Here is a 20,563-nt window from a genome sequence, read left to right on the forward strand (position 1 = left end):
TAAATTTTTAAATATAAAAATTATTATTTTGATGAAGTAAAGTGAGAATAGAGATGATTTGGTTTGGATTACTCTTTTATCAATTAGATTATCAGTAATAATGTTAAAGGGGAAGAAAAAAAATTATGGTACAAACAAAAGAAAATTCAAAAAGATAGGGTAAATAAAAAATGAGTTAGAGGTTAAAAATAAAAAAAATGAGTTAGAGGTGAAAAATACTTTTAATTGATTAAATAATTTTTATTAATATTATATATTAATAATATTTATTTAAATATAAAATGAGTTCATATTTAATAATAAAAAAGCTAAATATAAACAAAATATAATGCCACATCATAGAAAAACACATTTCCTTCAATGTGATTTCAAATTTAAATAAAATTTGTATAAATCTTTTAATTTTAAAATAAATTATTAAAATTAAAAGGTTTGAATAAAATTTTCAAAATGTATATAAGTTTTATTTTTTATATACATGTCAGATAATATTCACGTTTAATATAAAAAGTGCCACCTGTAATTTCATGTTATTAAAAGGATATTCTTTTAATTTTAATTTTAAATTAAAATAAAACTTATATAAAATATTTTAATTTTAGACTAAATTACTAAAATTAAAATATTTGATAAAATGATCGGAATGTGTTTGACTTTTTTAAGGTTAATTGACCCATTTTAAAATATTAAAATCATTATGTTTTGCTCCATCTAACTAGATGGATACTTTACCTTCTTGCTCAAGAAACCTTTCTTTTATTTTTTAGAAAGATTTTTTTTTTTTTTTCTGTGGGAGAGCTTTCTCTTGAGGTGGTTGGCTTCTTTTTTGCCGGAGTTATCTCGCAGCTGTCCCTGCTATTCTTGGCTGCTCCTAGGCAGGATGGCTCTCCTCATTTTGCTCAGCTTGTAGATAATTTTTTCCTATCTTGTTTTTATTTGTGGTGTTTTTTCCTTAATTTTCTCTTCTTTAATTGCAAGATGCCTTCAGATCTATGTTTCTTGGCTGCGATTTGATAGAAGAAGGTTGTGGGGGACTCGAGTTTTCACGGCGCATCTCCTTCCTTGTGCTCGCATGTTTGATTTTGGAGGCCACCTACTTTTGACTCTTGAAACGGTGTATTGATTCAATTGTGGAGGTTATTGTTTTCTCTTTCTCAAGTGTTGGGACCATTTTTTTATCTATTTCGGCTCTGCATGTGCTCTTCAAGGGCGTGCTCCACTCCTCCGAGCTCTGAAAGTGGTGGTTCCTGGTTGCCTTGATCGACGCAGCTCCTTCTCTTGCTCTCCAATCTACTGTCTTGTCATTTTTTTAGCTTCGGTGGTGAGAGGTTTAGTCTTGTTTGTAGTGATTTTCAACAGTAGTGATGGGGAATGATCGTCCTTCGAAAGGAGTGAACGGCGTGTTTTGGTTGCTTTGTCGGGTTGGAGAGTTGAATCAAATCGTTTGTTTGGGTTTTTAAGGTTTTGTGGTTTTCTTAGACTTTTTTCAGTTGGGTCTTAAATAACCCTTTGTTTATTTGATTTTATATAATGTAATCTCAAGTTTTTAGGCCTTATCAATGACATTTTATATCTTTAGAGAAAAAAAAAACTTCATACATTATAAGTCCATGAACTCCTTGTTTTGCGTGGTCTAAATGTAATATTAATGCAACTTTATTTACTTTTGATCGCAAGGTGAATTTCAGATATATTTTAATGATAATTTAAGATTTTTTTTTAAGCATTTCAACAGTAACTTTATAGTAGTCAGTAACTTTATAGTAGTTGCGTGGTCTAGAAAGGGATGTCCAAGAGATTGTAGTTAATGGACTCAGACTTTATGTAATATTAAATTCTCATGATGATATTTCATAATTAATATTTTGTTGCATGATTATCGTGTTCTTTTTCAACAGTAAAACTTTATTACATTAGGTTTCAAATTGCTCATGCACTTATATGTGCTTCTTGTTTATTTGCTTGTATTTTTCTTTTTATTTTATTTTTTTTAGAGTTTGAGCCTCTAAAAACTTTAAACATCTTTTTATGGATGCTATATCTACTAATGAATATGATTTTTCCATTAAAAATATGACTAAAAAAAATGGATTATCAGCGACGGAAAAGTCTGTCGCTGATACTTTCAGGAATGGATTTCCAAAGAACTCAAATCCGTCGCTTAAAGTCATATCGCTAATTTTTTTTGATGGATTGTAAATCCGTCGGAAATGTTATTGACAGATTTTCAACGGATCTGAACTTCGTTGGAAAAATTTACGATGGCTTTCAGATGGATTTGAAATCCGTCAGAAACATTTATGACGAATTTCTGATTGATAATTCCATTGGAAATTTTTGTGACAAATCTTGTTCATCCCTAAATCCGTTGGAAATTCTAAATCTATTCGATAACTAATCCGTTGCTAATCTGTCGAAAATTATTAGTGACGGAAAATTTTCTTCGAAAATTCATCGAAAATATTAAGACCATTTTAACAAAAGTCATTGCAAATTCATCGCTAATATAAAGATTATTTTATCAAATTCAACGCTAATCTGTTAAAATTTGATTGCAAAATTATTTATATTTTCAATTTATTATTGTAAAGAAAATAATTTTATGCTTTTATTTAGATATTCTCTATATAATTAAATAATTTACAATTAAGAATCATATTGAATATAAATCAAACATCATTCATAATTATTATAATTCTTGTTGATAATACTTAACAATATTCATAAAATTTAAAATAAATCCATAATACTTAACAATGTTCATAAAATTTAAAATTAATCCATCAATTTGTTGAACCATTTGATAGAAAAATAGAATCTGTAGTTGTGTTATGTGGTGAATATCTTTTTTTGTTTTTTAATGATTTAATCTGATATTTTATTTATTTTTTATCTGCACTCGCATTTGCTCTTACATTTAGTCTATGTCTTCTTTCATTTTGATAAAGTTTTACTTTAATATTTGTTAAACCTTCTTTAAAAAAAATATAGTTTAAGAAGGTCCTCCAAGATGAGCTGATGTGCATGAGAAAGAGGTAGTTAAGTTTCTGATTTTGCAATATCAGAAGATCCAAAACCATAAACCCTCCCTTTATTACTTTCAAAAATTTCAATCCACTTATTTAAATAAAAAACAGACTTAACTTTCACAATTGTCATCCACATTCTCAGCAATGGCACTCAAATAAGTTCTTTAAGTACAAAAAGAAAACATAATAGATATTTCATTAACCATACACAACTAATGATAACATAAAAAATAGAAAAATAATGTGATAACAATAAATAAGTAAAATTTAACTTACATCAACTCATCATGATTTTTTATCAATGAAAACACCTTAACTCCCCTTTTTTGTGTGAGTTGCACCAAATATTTTAAGTTGAGTTGGTTGCCTACCTAATTTCTTTGCCTATAAAAAAGAAATAATCATACAACACAAGATGCACGAATAATTTCTAACTATCTATATAAAAAAAAATTGTATAAATAAAAGTAAGAAATAATAGAGTTATACCAATCTATTCTCATGAACCTTTACTTTTATTGAACCATGAAAATTTTTTAGAAAGAGTTTTTCTCTATAGGAGAGTTTTTTCTTGAGGCGGTCGGTCTCTTTCTTGCTGGAGTTCTCTCAGGGCCGTCTCTGCTCCTCTTGGGTAGGGATGGCTCTCCTCATCTTGCTTAGCTGTGGGTTTCTGCTCCCTCTTTTCTGGATGAGGTCGTAGATAATTTTTTGTTGCCTTTTCTTTTGTTGATGAAGGCACGCAGTGCTTATTGTGAGAGAGAGTTTTGCTTTTCATGCCTTTTTTTTATTTGTGGTGTTTTTTTCCTTGATTTTCTCTTCTTCGATCGCAGGATACCTTTAGATCTATGCTTCTTGGCTGTGATTTGATGGAAGAAGGTCGTGGGGGGACTCGGATTTTCACGACGCATCTCCTCCCTTCGTGCTTGCATGTTTGATTCTGGAGGCCACCTACCTTGGCTCTGGAGATAGTGTACTGATTCAATTGTAGAAGTTATTGTCTTCTCTTTCTCAAGCGTCGGGACCTTTTTCGATCTATTTCGACTCTGCATGTGCTCTTCAAGGCGCGCTTCACTTCACTTCTCCGGCTCTTGAAGTGGTGGTTCCTAGTTGTCTTGACCGACGTGGCTCCTTCTCTTACTCTTCAATCTGTTGTCTTGCCATTTTTTTAGCTTCAATTGTGAGAGGTTTAGTCTTGTTTGTGGTGATTTTCAACAGCTGTGATGGGGAATGATCATCCTTCTGGGAAAGGAGTGAACCACGTGTTTTGATTGTTTTGTCGGGTTGGAGAGTTGGATCAAACCGTTTATTTGGGTTTTTAGGGTTTTGTGGTTCTCTTAAACTTTTGTCAGTTGAGTCTTAAATAACCTTTTGTTTATTTGGTTTTATATAATATTATCTCAAACTTTTAGATCTTATCAATGATATCTTATATCTTTAAAGAAAAAAAAACTTCACAGATTAAAAGTCCATAAACTCCTTGTTTTGCATGGTCTAAATGTAATATTAACGCGGCTTTATTTACTTCTGATCACATGGTGGATTTTGAATATATTTTAATGATAATTCAAAATTTTTTTTTGACATTTTAACAGTAATTTTAGAGTAGCTGAACTTTTAGCTCTTCGTTTTGCTCTATAATAATTATAATCTTTTGATTATGTGGACATTCTGATTATGTGAACATCCTACTAGAAATGAATGCCCAAGAGATTTGGTTGTATTAAATTCTCACTATGATATTTCATAAATTAATATTTTATTACATGATTATCGTGTTCTTTTTCAACACTGAAATGACTTTATTATATTAGGTTTCAAATTCCTGGTGCACTTGTTTGTGCTTCTTATTTATTTGCTTGTATTTTTTTTCTTTTTTTATTTTTATAGTCTTAGCCTCTAAAAAAATTAAACCTCTTTTTATGGATGCTATATCTCTAATGAATATAATTCTTCCATTAACAATATATTTTGAAGATAAAAAATTTTATAATACCCTTTCAATACTTACCCACTTAGCTATTTCATGTAAATTCTAATATTCTTCAAATAATTATTGGTATTATAAACAATAGAAGAACGTATTTAATAAAATATAAGTATTAATATAAAATAATGTAATATCATAATTAATTTAAACTTTTTGTAAATATTAAAATAAACAATTGGATTGTTCTTTTCAAATGAATATTTGAATATATCAATTTTAAATATAATAGTTTTAATTTTTATTTTCTATAAAAAATAATTTATTATAAAATTTATAATAATGAAAAAAATATAAAATATATGAAAATATAATTTATAACAAAATATAATATTTATTTTGAAATTAAATAATATTAATTTTTAATTGGTTGAATTTACTTTTAAATTATATAACCGAACTAATAATAAAATTTAGTAATTTTATATTTTTTTTCAAAATTATAAATTATAGATAAAAATAATTTATGTATCAATTATTCTTTTTTTATATTAATAATATCATCTACAAATTAATTATAAAAATATAAACAAAATGAAATCATGTTGAAAATAATTAATATTTATAAATTAAAATAATATATTAAAAATTCTTAGAATAAAGAGAGGTGCAGAAAATAATAAATAAATTATCCTATTATTTTGAAATTTAATTTAACATGCTAAAAATAATTTGAGTTGATATAAACTATCTTTTTATGATTCTTTTTAAATATATATAAAAAATTAATTATTCTTTTTCAAAAAAATAATATAAACAACTTATTATCTTATAATATAATATTACTACATTTATTAATGTTTTATAATTATCAATAAAGTCGTATAATTAATTTTTAGAAAATATTAAAATGATTAACATTTAAAATTAAATTGATTCTTAAAATTATAATTTATCACTGAATGATTCATATTTTTTTTTTTTATAATTTTGAGTTAATTTTTTATTACTTTTCAGAATTCATAATATTATTATAATTATTTTAATATTCTTAATTAAAAATTAATTCGTTATTCTCCGAGTTATTTTATTATTTATTATTCTATAATTTCTAATATTAATTTAATTTTTTTTATTATTCATATATATCCTAAAATTTACATACTTATTTACTAATTTTAAGTTAATTTTGATAATAAAAATTATTTTTATTTTAAAATAAAATATAATTGTTATAATCCATTTGCAAAATGACTTATATTTGTAAAATATATTTCACTCAAAACATTTTATGAGAAATATTTTTTAATAAAATAAATTTTTTATTGTTTAATTTTAATTTTAAAAATAAAATATATTAATAAAATTATATATAAAAATATAAAAAATTTAAAATATAGAAAATGAGTCTTTTTCTATTGAATTAATATTTATTTTAACTATAAAAATATTTTCCATATTATTTTTTTACTAATTCAAACGCCATAAAATGTTCAAGCAGCTTAGTTCAAATGTAACGTGAAACAAATAACGGATAAATTTTAAAATTTTGTATTTCAAACAGCCCAAATCTTATCGAATCGTTTCAAACTGCAGCTTGAACCAAAACCAGCAGTTCAGGAACCGTTCTCCCCTTGGATTACAGTGGATATCCCTAGGTTCATGGAAAAATGATATAACATATCAATGATACTCACTGGAATTTCCTAATTGCTATTACAATCCACTTATAAAATGTACAAAAATCCAACAGCAAACATTTTATAGGAATTAGGCCCACCTATCCCAAAACCAAAAGCCCATAGAGGCCAATCCGTAAGAGAAGAAAATGGAAATAACTAACAAACTTCGAATTTTTTTAATAATTCATGCATTATAGAATTTGAAAATATTTTGAGATTCTGTGTATCAGAGGAATGTATTCAACAGTCATACTGCCGAATACACTTATTCGACATCCATGATATCGAACTGCCTTACTACATGAGCAGTTTGAAGTGCTTCTGTGGCTGATGTGGCGTGTTCGGTACCCAAAGTGCCGAACACGCCTAGGGGTGCAGAGAATTTCTACACTCATGTAGGTCAAGAAAGTGCCGGACACTTTTCTTCCATGCAGGCATTCCAGAAAGTGATTTTTGATTCCACAGCAGTTCCAGAAAGTGTCTAATTTTAATTTATTGATGCGGACCTGCATGCACAGATAGAAGGAGAATTAAGTCTCCTTCCCATTCTCCATCTTCTCTTCTCAGCATTTTCTTCTCCAATCTCCTCAGCAGTTTCTTCTCCCTCTCCACCTTCCTCCTCACTGGATGTCGTTAATCTCCTTTCAACATCTCCACCATCATCAGATTCTTCTTTTACTCAAATTTATTGTTAAATATAGATATTTTTTTTTGACATGTAAAAATAAAATTATAAATTATAATTGTATATATAATCATAATTTTAATTAATATATGTATTGAAAATTTAAGTATAATATTTCTTATTCTAAAATTTAATTATGTGAATGCTAAATGTTAATAAATAAAAATTAGAAGTATTTCAGATTAAAAAATTTTTTTAAAATAATTTTGTATGTAATTTTTATAATTTTAAAAATTTTATTAATTAATTCTTAAATTTGTAAAAAATTAATAAATTAATATTTGTATATAAGATATTAAAAAGTAAAGTTTTTTAAAAATTAAAATCGCCCATCAATTATACAATTAAATAAAAAAAATTTTAAATTTATTTTTAAATAAACTTATCTCTAAAAAATAATTAAAAATTTATTTTTAAAAAAATATAATAATTTAAATTCTTGAAATATTTCAACCATCTTATAGTTTTTTTAAATTATTTTATAATTTTAATTATTTTATTTTTTATATTATAATAATATATAAAATGATGAGTATTAATATTATTTTATGTTTAAGTTTTTTTAATTTTTTTAAAATATTTTCTATGTTAAAATAATGAAGAGCAGTAATGAATTTACGCAAACGACTGTATGGCTTGCAATTGCCTTCAGCTTTGCTTTTTATATTTTTTTTATAAATGGCTCGTATTCAAATTTATTCCTCACTTCGGCGTGTAGAGCAATAATTTTTATATCAGGCTGCTGTTAAATTAATACAAAGATGAAAGAACAAATGAAATTTTTATACAATTGGCTATGATTTTTTTGTCAACTGAGAATTTGTATATGTATGCGGCCCACTGTATCTCATAATTTTCCATATATCCTCTTTTCTTTCTTGGATGCTTGAAACCTTCATGCACACTCACTGTTTTTGTTTTTACACTTTATAGAATAAGTCTTCTCTCTTATTTCATAGTAACAAAATTGATGATAATGTCTTAGGTGATATTCTTTTGCAGGCACAGCCACTACATCTCTCGAAGAAAATATCATCCCAATTGAAAACTCTTTAAATGGATTCCAAAAGGAACGACCTTTTGGCTTATCATAAAGATCCACCTTAAGCAAATCGAAGTCTATTTCTGCATATGGGGAGGATGAACAACATGCACAATAGGATTAAGAGATTGAGTGTTGTAATATCGAGACTCACTCTCACTATCCTCATGACCATTGTCATCATCATCCTCGGTAGACATCCATGAATCATCATCGTTGTCATTATTATCGTCATTCTTTACTCTATCAGATAAATTATTTGACGGCCCTTTAAAATTAATAGGTAAATCATAATCATCCACTAAATTTTGCTCTTCACATTGTTCAACATTTGATTCCACAGCAGTTCCAGATAGACCTATATCAGCATCTTCATTCGTCGCATCAACACAACGAAGTATCTTAACATATATTTCTATACCAGATAAACCACCAATTTGATATAAGTAATTAAACATACTACATACATCATCTTCACCCCATATCTCCATACATTCAAATTTTAAGGATCTATCCACAATGGTAGGCTTTCTAAAACTAATTGTCTCTATATATTCATTATTCTCGGATAATCCAATTGCACGAGTAATTTTTCCGACCAACTGATTAAAATTTATCCGTTTACCCATTGGAACAATCTTTGAAAAACCTCCATTATAATTGTATCCATGAGAACTATTTATAATATTTTCATTCTAATGAATATTATCATATGTAGGAACTGCCATTTATTATAAAAATTAAAAAAGGACATGTAACTTCAATATTTCTATAATTGATAAAAAAAATATTTTTATTTTTTAAAATTACAATAAATTAAAATTAGACACAATAAATATGATATATTTATTTTAAAAAAAAATATGATTTTTTATGTACTTATATTTTAAATATGAATCATTGTATCACGTTTTCACCGATATGACCAATGAAATCAAATATTCCAATTCCTGCAAAAAAAAATTATATTAAGAATTTATTTTTTCTTACAAAATTTACTATAAAAATAAAAAATAATTTAAATTTAGAATGAAAAAAATCTAAAACTTACTGGTATTTTTTTTTGCATTTGAGTCAAAACAAATAGATACGATAATTTTATGAAATTTATAGAGAAAAAGAACTGAGTTGTATCAAAAATTAAGTAAAAAATATGCAATATTATAGAAGTAGAGAGCAAATAAAAGATGGGAGGAAATAAAAAATAAGCCTGATAAAGATGGGAGGTTGATTATAATCGGATAAGGAGATAGCAATTTATAGAGACGGGGTACTGTGGGTTGTGGTGTAGTTCGGCAGTTTTACTGCCGAATTAGCCGTTGTGGTAAATGCGGAGCGTTGGACATGTTCAACACTTTGAGTGCTGAACATGTCCACCCACTGCACACAATGTCACAGGTCACAGGTCACAGGCGTGTGTTGTTCGATACCATTGGTATCGAACAACAACGCTCCGTGGCAGTTCGACACTTACTGCCGAATTAGCCGTTGTGGTAAATGCGGAGCGTTGGACATGTTCGGCACTTTGAGTGTTGAACATGTCCACCCACTGCACACAATATCACAGGTTACAGGTCACAGGCGTGTGTTGTTCGATACCATTGGTATCGAACAATAACGCTCCGTGACAGTTCGACACTCATGATGTCGAACTCCTCTTTATTCGATACCATGGTGTCGAACAAGTGTGTTTAGCAGTATGACTATTGAACACATTCTTTTGACACACAGAATCCGAAAATATTTTCGAATTCTGCGTGATTTGATAATTATTTTCATTATGATGCATGAATTGATAAAAAAAACTCAAAAGATTAAGACAATAGTAACTTGCTACTAATCATCTATCGCCAGAAAAACTGGCCAGAAGCAACATGCAAACCACTAAATTCCATAAAAACAACTCAGGTAATATCCCATAGACCCAGCTACAACATCCACAGATACATACGCAACACCCAATCAACTAAGGCTTTACAGTCATGGAGCCATTTGTGTAGAGCCAAACCAAGCTTTGGCGCTGAATACATTGACTGTCTTCACTTCCAGCACCAATCAACCTTAGCTTGACTAAACTCTAGTAACACAATGCTCATTCTAACACATTAAGTGTTTATCTCATTATTTGAACTTGATCAATGTATCTAATTTGAGGTAATTTTAAACTAACCTATGAAATTAATTTCAATCTGGCAATTTGTAGGCTTTAAAGTATATTTTGAGAGGTTTCCAATGAGCATTTAACGTTTTGAACTGAGGCTCGAAACAAAACTAGTAATTCCAGAACCGTTCTATAAACCGTCTCCCCTTGATTTGAACCGATGAATCCCAAAACCATAAATATTTCCAGATTCATGAGCCATAACGGTTGACCTGGTCAAATTCTGAGTTTGATTAGGTTAGTTCTGGTTTGTTTCATAGATTGAACCGGTCCATGATCCGGTCTCTATCTTTCACGACCTTCTCCTCATCGTTTTTTCTTCAGCAGCACAACTTTTCAACCTCAACGACTCCTCTTAAATGGCAAAATGGCCGTGACAGCAGGCAGTATTACTCATTTGCTCAAATAAAAGTAAAATTCATTTCTCATAATTTATAAATATTAAATTTACTGATGATTTATAAAAATAACCTATAAATAAACATTAAAAAATCCATCTGCAGACGCGGCTAAGTAATCCAAGTGCAGCTGTTTTGTCAATGTCGATGAATGGTCAAAGCCTTCGCTTTCAAGGTAGCACATGCTTCTGTTTTCCATAATCTCCTTCCTTAGTTATTAATTATACCTTAAATATTTTTTTTTATTTTTTTACAAATACGTGTATTTTTTATTTACTCTATTGAAATTAAATTTATTTATATTAAATTCAATAATATTTTTAATAAATATTTTTATTATTTATGAGTATTAAACTCTTAACCTTATACGAAAGAAAATAGTGTTGAACCTGTTAATTAACGGAGAAGATATCAAAATTGCACGCGTCAGTATAAGAACTAAAAGTCCACACGCCTTCTACCAGACAAATTACAAATATATAAGCAACGGTCTCTTCCAGCTTCTGCAACAAACCACACCAGTTATTTCTTCTTTACCTTTCTTGATCACAAATATGAAGAGCACAACTCAAGCTTCAGAGCCCCTTTACCCCTCCATCTCCCCTCACATGCCGGAAGAAGCAGGCCTTCCATCAACAAGCGCTCAAGATGTAGAGAAGCAACAATATTCTGCACCATCGTCATCTTCGTCTCTGCAGCTTCCGAGTGATACTGAAAGCAACGAGAAATACTGGGGGACTCATGTCATGGGGATCCCTGCTGTTCCCACATGCCACCCAGACAACAAGAAGGCTGCTCTGTGGGGTGCTGCTACTGATTCCGCCGCCGCAGAGCCCCACCATCATCCCTACCTTCAGTATACTCCTGTCGATAAACCAAGCAGCAGCCCAATGGAATCCATTCTCCAGAAGTTTAATTCTTGGAGCAAGAAGACTGAGACCATGGCTCACAACATCTGGCACAATCGTATGTCCATGTTACATGTTCACATATATTTTTACTTTCTTTTGTTGATCTGGGGTTGGAACTTTAATTCCCATTTTCGTTTTTAACAGTGAGGACTAGCCCATCTGTCTCTGAAGCTGCTTGGGGAAAGATGAACCTGACGGCGAAAGCTTTAACAGGTGGTGGATTTGAGACTCTATACAAGAACACATTTGCAACCTATGCTAATGAGAAGCTGAAGAAGACTTTTGCCTGCTACCTTTCCACATCAACAGGTCCAGTTGCTGGAACCCTTTATCTATCTGATGTTCATGCAGCTTTCTGCAGCGATCGTCCCTTATCATTCACTGCACCTTCTGGCCAGGAGACTTGGAGCTACTACAAGGTAAGCAAAATTTTCATTAGCGGTTACTGTTTGAATAGAGAATTTCCGATGAACTAATCGGAGGTTACCCTAATGGATCAGGTTATGGTGCCATTGAACAAGATTGGGGCGATCAATCCAGTGGTTATGAGGGACAATAAATCGGAGAAATACATACAGATGGTTACAGTTGATGGACATGATTTTTGGTTCATGGGTTTTGTTAATTATGAGAAAGCTTCTCGGCATTTGAATGAAAGCCTCTGCAATTTTGTAGCCCCCGGGATAGGAGTACAGCCAGTTGTGTAACATGAGTGCTCAGTGCTAGCTCACCGCCGATTCTTTTCATCTTTAGATTTTCATGGTCTCTTCCTCTCTTTCTTGTGTTTTCTGTGCTTTTTTTGGGATGTATATGTAATAGAATGCATTTTTTTAATAATTTAACTTTCAATAAAAACATAAGAATTAGCTGCTATTTATTAGATTTCTGTTTATACTTTATGACTGCACACTCTTGCTTTTCCTTTCAAGTGAAAAAACTTCTTAGGACTTGTTTTAATGTGTATAAATTTAGTGAGACATGAATTTTCTTTATATACGTGTGTTTAAAATTGAATCCTTATAATTTTAATCATCATGGATATTGTGGATTTAAAGACAAAAATCATACATAATCAAGTAAAGAAAATGAGTCATAAAATATTTACTGAACTTAAACTTTGTAGTTAAAAAAAATGCCAATGGTGTAAAGTCTGAAAATGCTATTTGCCAATGGTCTAAAACCATTGGAAATATTTCAAACTATTTTTTTCTACAATATAAATGGCAAATTTTCCAAAAATTGATTTAACTAGAATCTCAAACAAGCTATTCCATCTTCTCCTCTTTCATGCGTTAGGTTTTCTGTTATGGAGTGGGTTGTTATTTCTAGGCCGGTTGTTTTAGACTTCTTTGTATAATCTTAGCTCTTTCTTAACCCAATAGACCTTAATTTAATGCAATATCGTGGCATGTTAAATTTTTTTTAAAAAAAAAAATTCTAAAAATCCAATTGAAAGTGCTTATACAAAAAGAAAGAAAGAAAAGCCAAGTGGAAGTGGAACTATATTTCCAAATTCTGGAAAGAACAGAATATAGCCTTCAAAATTTACATAATCTATTATGGACGAAAATAGCTGAATTTTATTTTATTTTTTCTAATGTGCATGCTTTAATGTTATCCACAGGAGCTTGATAAACTCATCTTAATTATTCATATTAAAACGATCAAAGGTATAATTTATTCATGTGATTTGTTTAAACTTGCTTCAAGTGGCATTTATTATATTTTTATGAAAAAATATACATCGTTATACTTCTTAACTGAAACAATAATTTAGTTCATCATGCTGTGGCAGATTTTACCCAAAGTACCTCTGCAATTACGTCCAAGTCCCATGTTTCTCCATTTTATCAGAAGGAAACCATCACGAGACCAGGAGATTAACAAGAAAATTATGTACTTCAATACTTGTAAATTTGACAGATAATAATCATCCTATGCTTTCAGCCTGAACCCAAAAAATGACTGCAACAATTTGAATCTGTTTCAGCAGTGGAAGAAATTTGCTTCCTAGCCCAGTTATTAAAAAAAAAAAAGAGAAAAAATCATAGCAGTAGCCGAATGAAATAATCTAATCCAAAATGGTATTAAATAATGTCTGTGGCCAAACTAGTCCTGAATTCCCAATCTTATAATTTCGGTGATCTTAAAATGTAGAAAAGCCGAAGATGACACTAACTGTCCTTGCAGTGAGAAATAAAAAATTAGTTGATTCAAATTACATTTGCTCTTTGACTACTACATAAATAAAATATGTCAACAAAATCTGTGATCATTTCCAGGTGAAAGGAACTATAGAACTATCGAACTAGCAACTAGCAAACGGACCTCATGCATATAGTAGTTCAAACGGAGCCAAGCTATGGATTAATTTCTCATAATGATTAACGCCTCTTCTTGCTTGCTTTTGCTGCAGTGGACTTCGAGGGAGTGGCGACTAGGTATACAAACAGAACCACAATGGTGACCACAGAAATTAGAGATCCATATTTTGCCAATAGCCTCTGCAAACCAAAAGAAGAGAACATCTAATATTATCGCAAGGTGTGAGCATCAATCAATTCAATTGATGTTGTGTGGTTTTTTATATTGATCAGTCGCTCAGTAGGGGGTAAATCAGCTCCAAGAAAAGGGGGATGCACGAGTTTATTTTGCATATATTATTCAATGTTTCACCATATATATTTCACCAATCATCATGAACTAAAAATCAAGACAATGAGAATATTATTCATACCTTAGCCTGAAGAAGTTTTGCCAATCGAACAAGAAAGAAAAAAGAAAAAAAAAAAAGCAAAAGGTTTCAGTCAACAGGAAGCTGTGCACTCAAGAGTAGAATAGTAAATGTATATACCTACAAATCAGCGAGAAACTTACCCACTCAAACTTCTTTTCAGGAGGTCTATCAGCAAGGACATCTAGCGGCAGTATGGGAGTTGAATATGCCTCCTATAACCAACGGTTGGAAGATGAAAATTCAATGCCTAAAATAGAAGAAGATAAGAAAATAGATAACTCTTGTGGATTTCACACCTGTAGAGCTGACTTAGTAGGGATACGAAAAGTAATGACTGCTGGGGAACCATAAAAACTTCCTTTCACTTTCCCCTCCAATTCAAAAGAGTGTGACAGGATACCACCACTGCAAAATGTAGTGTGATAAACATTTAGCAGGCAAAGGATCACAAATGCAAAATTGACAGCAATTATGAAAGACAGTACTCACGCATCTAGTCTTTCCCATGATTGTGAAGTGTTGCCACTGATGATATCAAATATATCTTGAGGCCAGTGATCATCAACAAGACTTACATCATAAGCAGTCCTAGAAGATTCACCCAAAAATTATTTTATGGGACAATAAAATATAAGCTCAGGCTAAGCACAAAACAGATGTCCACAGTTAATATTAAAATTGGAACACCACAAACAGAATAAGTAGAATCCCAAAGCATATGAAAGTTAGTAGTCCACTAAGATCACTACTTCAAACAAATTTGTTGCTGGACATCAAGTATCATTTAGTTAAAACATCCAACCAAGTGCAATAGCAATGTATTCTATTTTACATGACTGGAGATACGAAAAATCATATACAAAATAGAAGAAGCAATAGAGGTTCCAATAGGATCATCTGAAGGTAATCATGCAGCTCATATTTGCAAGCTTTAGTTCATCTTTTGCCACATAAATCAACATTATCAACCAGAATTCCTTCAGTCCACTCCAGTAGTGCAGTACCCAAAAGAATGAATCACTTCTCATTTTCTTAAGGGTTTAATCAGATTAACGCACCACAATGAGAGCTAACAACTTTACATTCAAATCCCACTTTTCTACGCTAGACTGTAAACATTTGTCCCACATTCCATTGCTACTTCAAAACCAAGTAGAATTTCTTGCAGACACCAGATTTTTTCCCATGGTACTTAGACTCAATACAAATGAGCATCACAATAGACACATCCAGCAAAAAGGACAAAACCATGTCGCTTTTAATTGAAATATACAGCACAATTTTGAAGTGCAAACTTGGGTCCAGCAATTCGGACGCAGTTTATACATTCCCAAATCCATCAATTTATGGGTTATCTTCAAGGCAAAACAATTTATACTTGTAAAAAACAAGAAGCTGATTAAGCACACAAAGAACCTTTAACAGCAAAAGGCAAACTTTAGATGTAGATATATAATTTTCATTGTTTAACACATTTATATTATTTATCAAAATTCTCTGAAGTCTAAACTCTAAACCAGTGGCTCTTAAATTTGGATGCTGATTCTAGTTGAAGTATGCTATAATCATCATTTGAGCCAATGACCTCTGCACAGTTACAAAATGCTGTGACCATTTGAGATAATCTTTATGGTAAAATCACTATTTTGTTTACTTAAGTTTCTCGAGTCTTCTATTCTTTAGCATCTCTACCTAACTTCATTCTGCTGCACAGTTGCACTTTATGGGTCTGCAGCATTAGCTTTTTCTACTTAAGGGTAACTCGAGGTTTAACAATGCTATGCTCATTTTAGATCAGTGAAATTTTCACAAACAGAGCACTCACCCTTACCAAACAATGCCAATATAACAATATGGCCTCTAAGAAAAAGAACAACAACAGAAGCTTTAAAACCCATATAAAATGTACAAAAAACTCAAGAAGGCCAAAAGGATCTCATGCTTCAACTCAAAGTTGATAGAGCTTGGAAGTATAATACCTTTGCAACCAATATAATGTAGCTTCATAAATTAGTGTTTCATATTCATAATTTTTAATTTAGACTCATAATATTAGACTTCTCCTCATAAGGAGGAAAGGCGCATGCCAAGACACAATCACTTGAGCGCCAAACATTTATCATTGTTTATAATGGGGTGTCACACGTGTGATTAAAGGCAAGTATCCAAATATAATGCATGCTGATATATATAAAAAAAATTAATTTAGACTCTTATCCATTCAAAGGATTTGAAGCTCTTCTAGCTGGATGATTACAAGTTGAGCCACAGTTGATTTCTATCCTCAATTTCTCAACTCAATTCTCTTAGATTAGACACAAAAAAGTCGGCGGACTAACAGCCTAAGTTGTCAGGCTTATGTTAACTCCCTACCTTGATATGATTGACTGAATAAGATTTTACTTCCAAAATTTTATACAATATTACATTTAATTTTTGCTCCTTGGTTATAATTTCAATTCACTAAACCCAAGATCGCATCACAATAATATCAATGCCCACAGATTTCAAAAGCTTTACAGTTATTTAGCTCAAAAGGATGGAATCAAATCTTAAACACCTGATCGGTGATGCAATATGAGAAAATGTCAACAGAATCAACAAACAAAACAAAAAGCCAACCACAGAAGCTTAGATCTGATAGGACTAATAAATAAAAGGTCAAAATATAGGCGGAAAAACTTACGAAGTTCCCTGGTTGTAGATATCGATGGTTACGGATACTCGTTCGGCGCTGGATTTGAGCCTGTTGAGAGTCGCCTTCTTGTTGGCTACTATAAAGGGAACATCTGTGGTAGCGAGCGAAGATGACACCAAAAAGAGAAATACCAGTATCAAGATCAGGGGCTTGCTAATTGGATTCGCCATTGATTACTGCTCGCGGTGGATGACGGTGGTGCTGGTGGTGTCGATGAGGAGGATTCCGATTCAGATTTAGTTGATTTGTATAACGGAAATGAGGAGGCTCAACCCTAGGAAAAGCGATTAGGGTGCTTATCCGAACAGCATCATGTTTTTATTTTTTTTTATTTTTTTATTTTTTTTTCTTATAATTACAAAAAACTATCATGTGTTTGATGGATTCAATACTTTAATTTATAATAAAACAAACATATATTTTTAGGCAGTTAACAAAATAATTTTTTTCCTCTAATATGGTAAATTATAATTTATTTTTTAATATTTAATAAAATTTATATTTTAATTTTTATATTTTTAAATTTAATTTATTAAAATTTTATAATTTTAATTAAAAATTAATTTTATATTTTATAGATTAATTTTAAATATTGTAATTACTAATAAGTGTTTATATTTCAAATTCAATTTTTTTTATTAAATTTTAATTTTTTTATATAAAAAATAAAAAATTTAGTATTTTTTATTTTAATTAATAAAAAATCATTAAAAAAGAAAAAATTACACTGTAAACAACTTTTGAGCTTCAATTTAAATATATACTGTATTAAAATTTTTTATTTAATTTTTATTTAATTAATTTTTTTAAAATATTAAATTTAATAAACATATAAAATTATTTTAAAAAATATATAAATATTTATTTATAAATAATTATAATATTTAGAACCGATTTATGAGGATATATAAATAAACTATAGCTAAAAGAATTATTTTATTATAAAATAAAATTTTAAAATTAAAATTATAAATATTTAAATTAAATTATATATTTTATAAAATTATAAAAATTAAAATATAATTTATTTTAATTAAAAATTATTTTTAATTAATTTTTAAGCACTATATTAATATTTATTAATGATATTAAATAGAAAATTTTCTTTAATAATAAAGTCTTTTTGTCACAAATCAGATTACATGATCTTACTTTAAAAAACACTAAATCACATAATAATTTTTTAAAATTATTTTTTAATTATAATTATAGCATGAGTTTTTTTTTTATATTTTTTTATGCATTTAAACTCGTATGCTTCTATTTTAGAATAAGGTTAATATGTTTTTTCTTTACCAATTAAGTTATTATGCTGAAATAAATTTTCACTTAATATAATATTTTTAATAGTAAAATATTTTTTAAATAAAACTTCTTTTTTCAAATTTTAAAAATAATTACCATATTTCTTTTTCAAAAAAAAATTACCATATTTATGTATTTTATTTAATTTTTATGTTAATTAAAATATTATAATTATTATATTTCAAATAAAAAATATTTTATTATTAAAAAATAATATTATATTTTATAATATATCTAATTATTTTAACCACTAACAAGTATATATAAATATATACATTACAAAGTTAAAATTTTAGAAAATATTTATTAAAATAATGTATTAAATACTAGATAATTAAAAAAAATCATGTTATTGGAGAAAATTTATTAATTTTGAGATTTTTAAAATTATTTAACTTAAAAATTATGAAATAATTAAAATTTTAGTTATGAATAATCAAGAATGAAATTTCTCTATTATATATGTATATATAAAACTATTAACATTATTTAATCTTAAGAATGAAAATTTAATGATCCTATAATAGTTAATTTAATTATTAGTTTGTAATTAAATTTAAAGATAAACTTAATTTTAAATGTTAATAATTTTAATTTTAGTAAACTTGAAAGATTATAATAATAAATAAATCTAAAATAATAATTGAAATTGAATGATAATAATATATAAATCCAAAATAATATTTAAAATTAATAACTTCCCTAATATTACAATCTTAAATATTAATTACAGTAATTTTCAATAATTTAATTTATTTTCAAAAGAGAGAAATCCTATAAATTATGATGAATTAATACAATAATCATTCTCCACGAAATTTCTCTTTTATTTTTTCTTTTTCAATTAAAAAATTCAGAGAATTAAATTATTTATTATGATAATTCGTAAAATAAAAAAAATTCTAAAATTTTCATATATATATATTATTTATTTTTATTATTATTATTATCGTACAGAGGTTTAATGCGATACACGAAAAGGAAGGTACATGAAAAATATATAAAATTTGCGTTAGCCAGTGCCGGTCCCTGTGACGCCCAAGTCGTTCTTGTCATCATCTTTACCCGCGCCAAAAACTGGCCCACCTTTCCCAGCTGGATCAGGAACCTTGTCCTGTTGTTTATCAATCTGCATCATCCCCTGATCCTCCGTCGAACGCAGCTCCGTCTTCGTCCTATTCTCTCCTCCCACCACCGATTCGTATGTCGTCGCCGTCTTTGCTCCCGGCGGCTGTGCCCCTTGTGCCCCTGACATTATTATTCTTTTTCTCGTCCTCCTTTATTCTAGGCCAAACTGATGCAGTCATCCCTTGTTCTTTGCCAAATATATACACAAAGTGTTGGATCACCAAAGTCTAACAAGTGGAATTGACGTGGCTTTCATTGCCTCCCTTGTATTACACGTGTGGTTCATGCAGCATGGTTTTTTCTTTCTGTATATTGAATTATATAATATGTAATCAATATCTATCTAATTATTATAAATATATTTAAATTTTAAAATAGATAATAATTTTATTATTTAAATTAATTTAACTCTCAATTGACGGAATATATAAACATTTTATAATGAGTAAGATTAATTTTCTAAAAAACAGACTTCACAAGTCTTAATCAATAATGTGTACGACAATTTTAATACTTACAGGATTATCAGATGAATGCATGCAAACGTGGATTTAATACTCACGGTCTTATCCCACAGAATAATCAGATATCATCTAAAATTTTGTTATAAAGGCATGAAAAGGCGGGTTTAATACTCACAGATTTAACCTGTCGATAAGTGCAAATCAGAAAGATTTTATGTTCTCTCCTTAATTTCCGATCTTCATGAAAAAAAAAATCAGAAGAAGAGAAGGCCTGGCATGAGGGAGAAGAGCCTGTCAGATTAGCCAAGGAGACCACCTACTACAACAAATAAAACAAGACTTTTCTGCCTCTATATATAAAAATTCTCTTCCAATGAAGTTGCAGGCAAGTCATCCTTG

General features: G+C 29.2%; 3 protein-coding genes across 3 annotated transcripts; 1 reads left to right on the plus strand and 2 right to left on the minus strand.

Annotated features, from left to right (window-relative positions):
• Nucleotides 1–11,417: 11,417 nt before the first annotated feature.
• Nucleotides 11,418–13,761, plus strand: LOC110626028 (GEM-like protein 5). Its single transcript, XM_021771757.2, has 3 exons — nt 11,418–11,887; nt 11,977–12,251; nt 12,333–13,761. The coding sequence occupies exons 1-3, from the start codon at nt 11,476–11,478 to the stop codon at nt 12,537–12,539; spliced, it is 894 nt and encodes a 297-aa protein (XP_021627449.1). The 5' UTR covers nt 11,418–11,475; the 3' UTR covers nt 12,540–13,761.
• A 133-nt stretch (nt 13,762–13,894) lies between these two features.
• On the minus strand, nt 13,895–17,639 carry LOC110625866 (translocon-associated protein subunit beta). The gene is made up of 6 exons (XM_021771546.1): nt 17,256–17,639; nt 15,059–15,157; nt 14,866–14,974; nt 14,710–14,781; nt 14,570–14,575; nt 13,895–14,336 (listed from the first exon to the last, which is right to left on the minus strand). The coding sequence occupies exons 1-6, from the start codon at nt 17,435–17,437 to the stop codon at nt 14,217–14,219; spliced, it is 588 nt and encodes a 195-aa protein (XP_021627238.1). The 5' UTR covers nt 17,438–17,639; the 3' UTR covers nt 13,895–14,216.
• Nucleotides 17,640–19,510: 1,871 nt separating this feature from the next.
• Nucleotides 19,511–19,985, minus strand: LOC110625447. Its single transcript, XM_021771037.2, has one exon. It carries the CDS (start codon nt 19,825–19,827, stop codon nt 19,585–19,587), a length of 243 nt encoding a protein of 80 aa, XP_021626729.1. The 5' UTR covers nt 19,828–19,985; the 3' UTR covers nt 19,511–19,584.
• Between the last annotated feature and the right edge of the window lie 578 nt (nt 19,986–20,563).

This window comes from Manihot esculenta, chromosome 11 (assembly GCF_001659605.2).
Source record: "Manihot esculenta cultivar AM560-2 chromosome 11, M.esculenta_v8, whole genome shotgun sequence".
NCBI lineage: Eukaryota > Viridiplantae > Streptophyta > Magnoliopsida > Malpighiales > Euphorbiaceae > Manihot > Manihot esculenta.

Coding starts and splice junctions, on each gene's coding strand:
- LOC110625866 (XM_021771546.1), bottom strand. CDS start 17,437: ATGGCGAATCCAATTAGCAAGCCCCTGATCTTGATACTGGTATTTCTC. Junction 15,158..17,255: donor ATCTACAACCAGGGAACTTC/GTAAGTTTTTCC, acceptor TGAATCTTCTAG/GACTGCTTATGATGTAAGTC. Junction 14,975..15,058: donor TCATGGGAAAGACTAGATGC/GTGAGTACTGTC, acceptor TACATTTTGCAG/TGGTGGTATCCTGTCACACT.
- LOC110626028 (XM_021771757.2), top strand. CDS start 11,476: ATGAAGAGCACAACTCAAGCTTCAGAGCCCCTTTACCCCTCCATCTCC. Junction 11,888..11,976: donor TCACAACATCTGGCACAATC/GTATGTCCATGT, acceptor CGTTTTTAACAG/TGAGGACTAGCCCATCTGTC. Junction 12,252..12,332: donor AGACTTGGAGCTACTACAAG/GTAAGCAAAATT, acceptor CTAATGGATCAG/GTTATGGTGCCATTGAACAA.
- LOC110625447 (XM_021771037.2), bottom strand. CDS start 19,827: ATGTCAGGGGCACAAGGGGCACAGCCGCCGGGAGCAAAGACGGCGACG.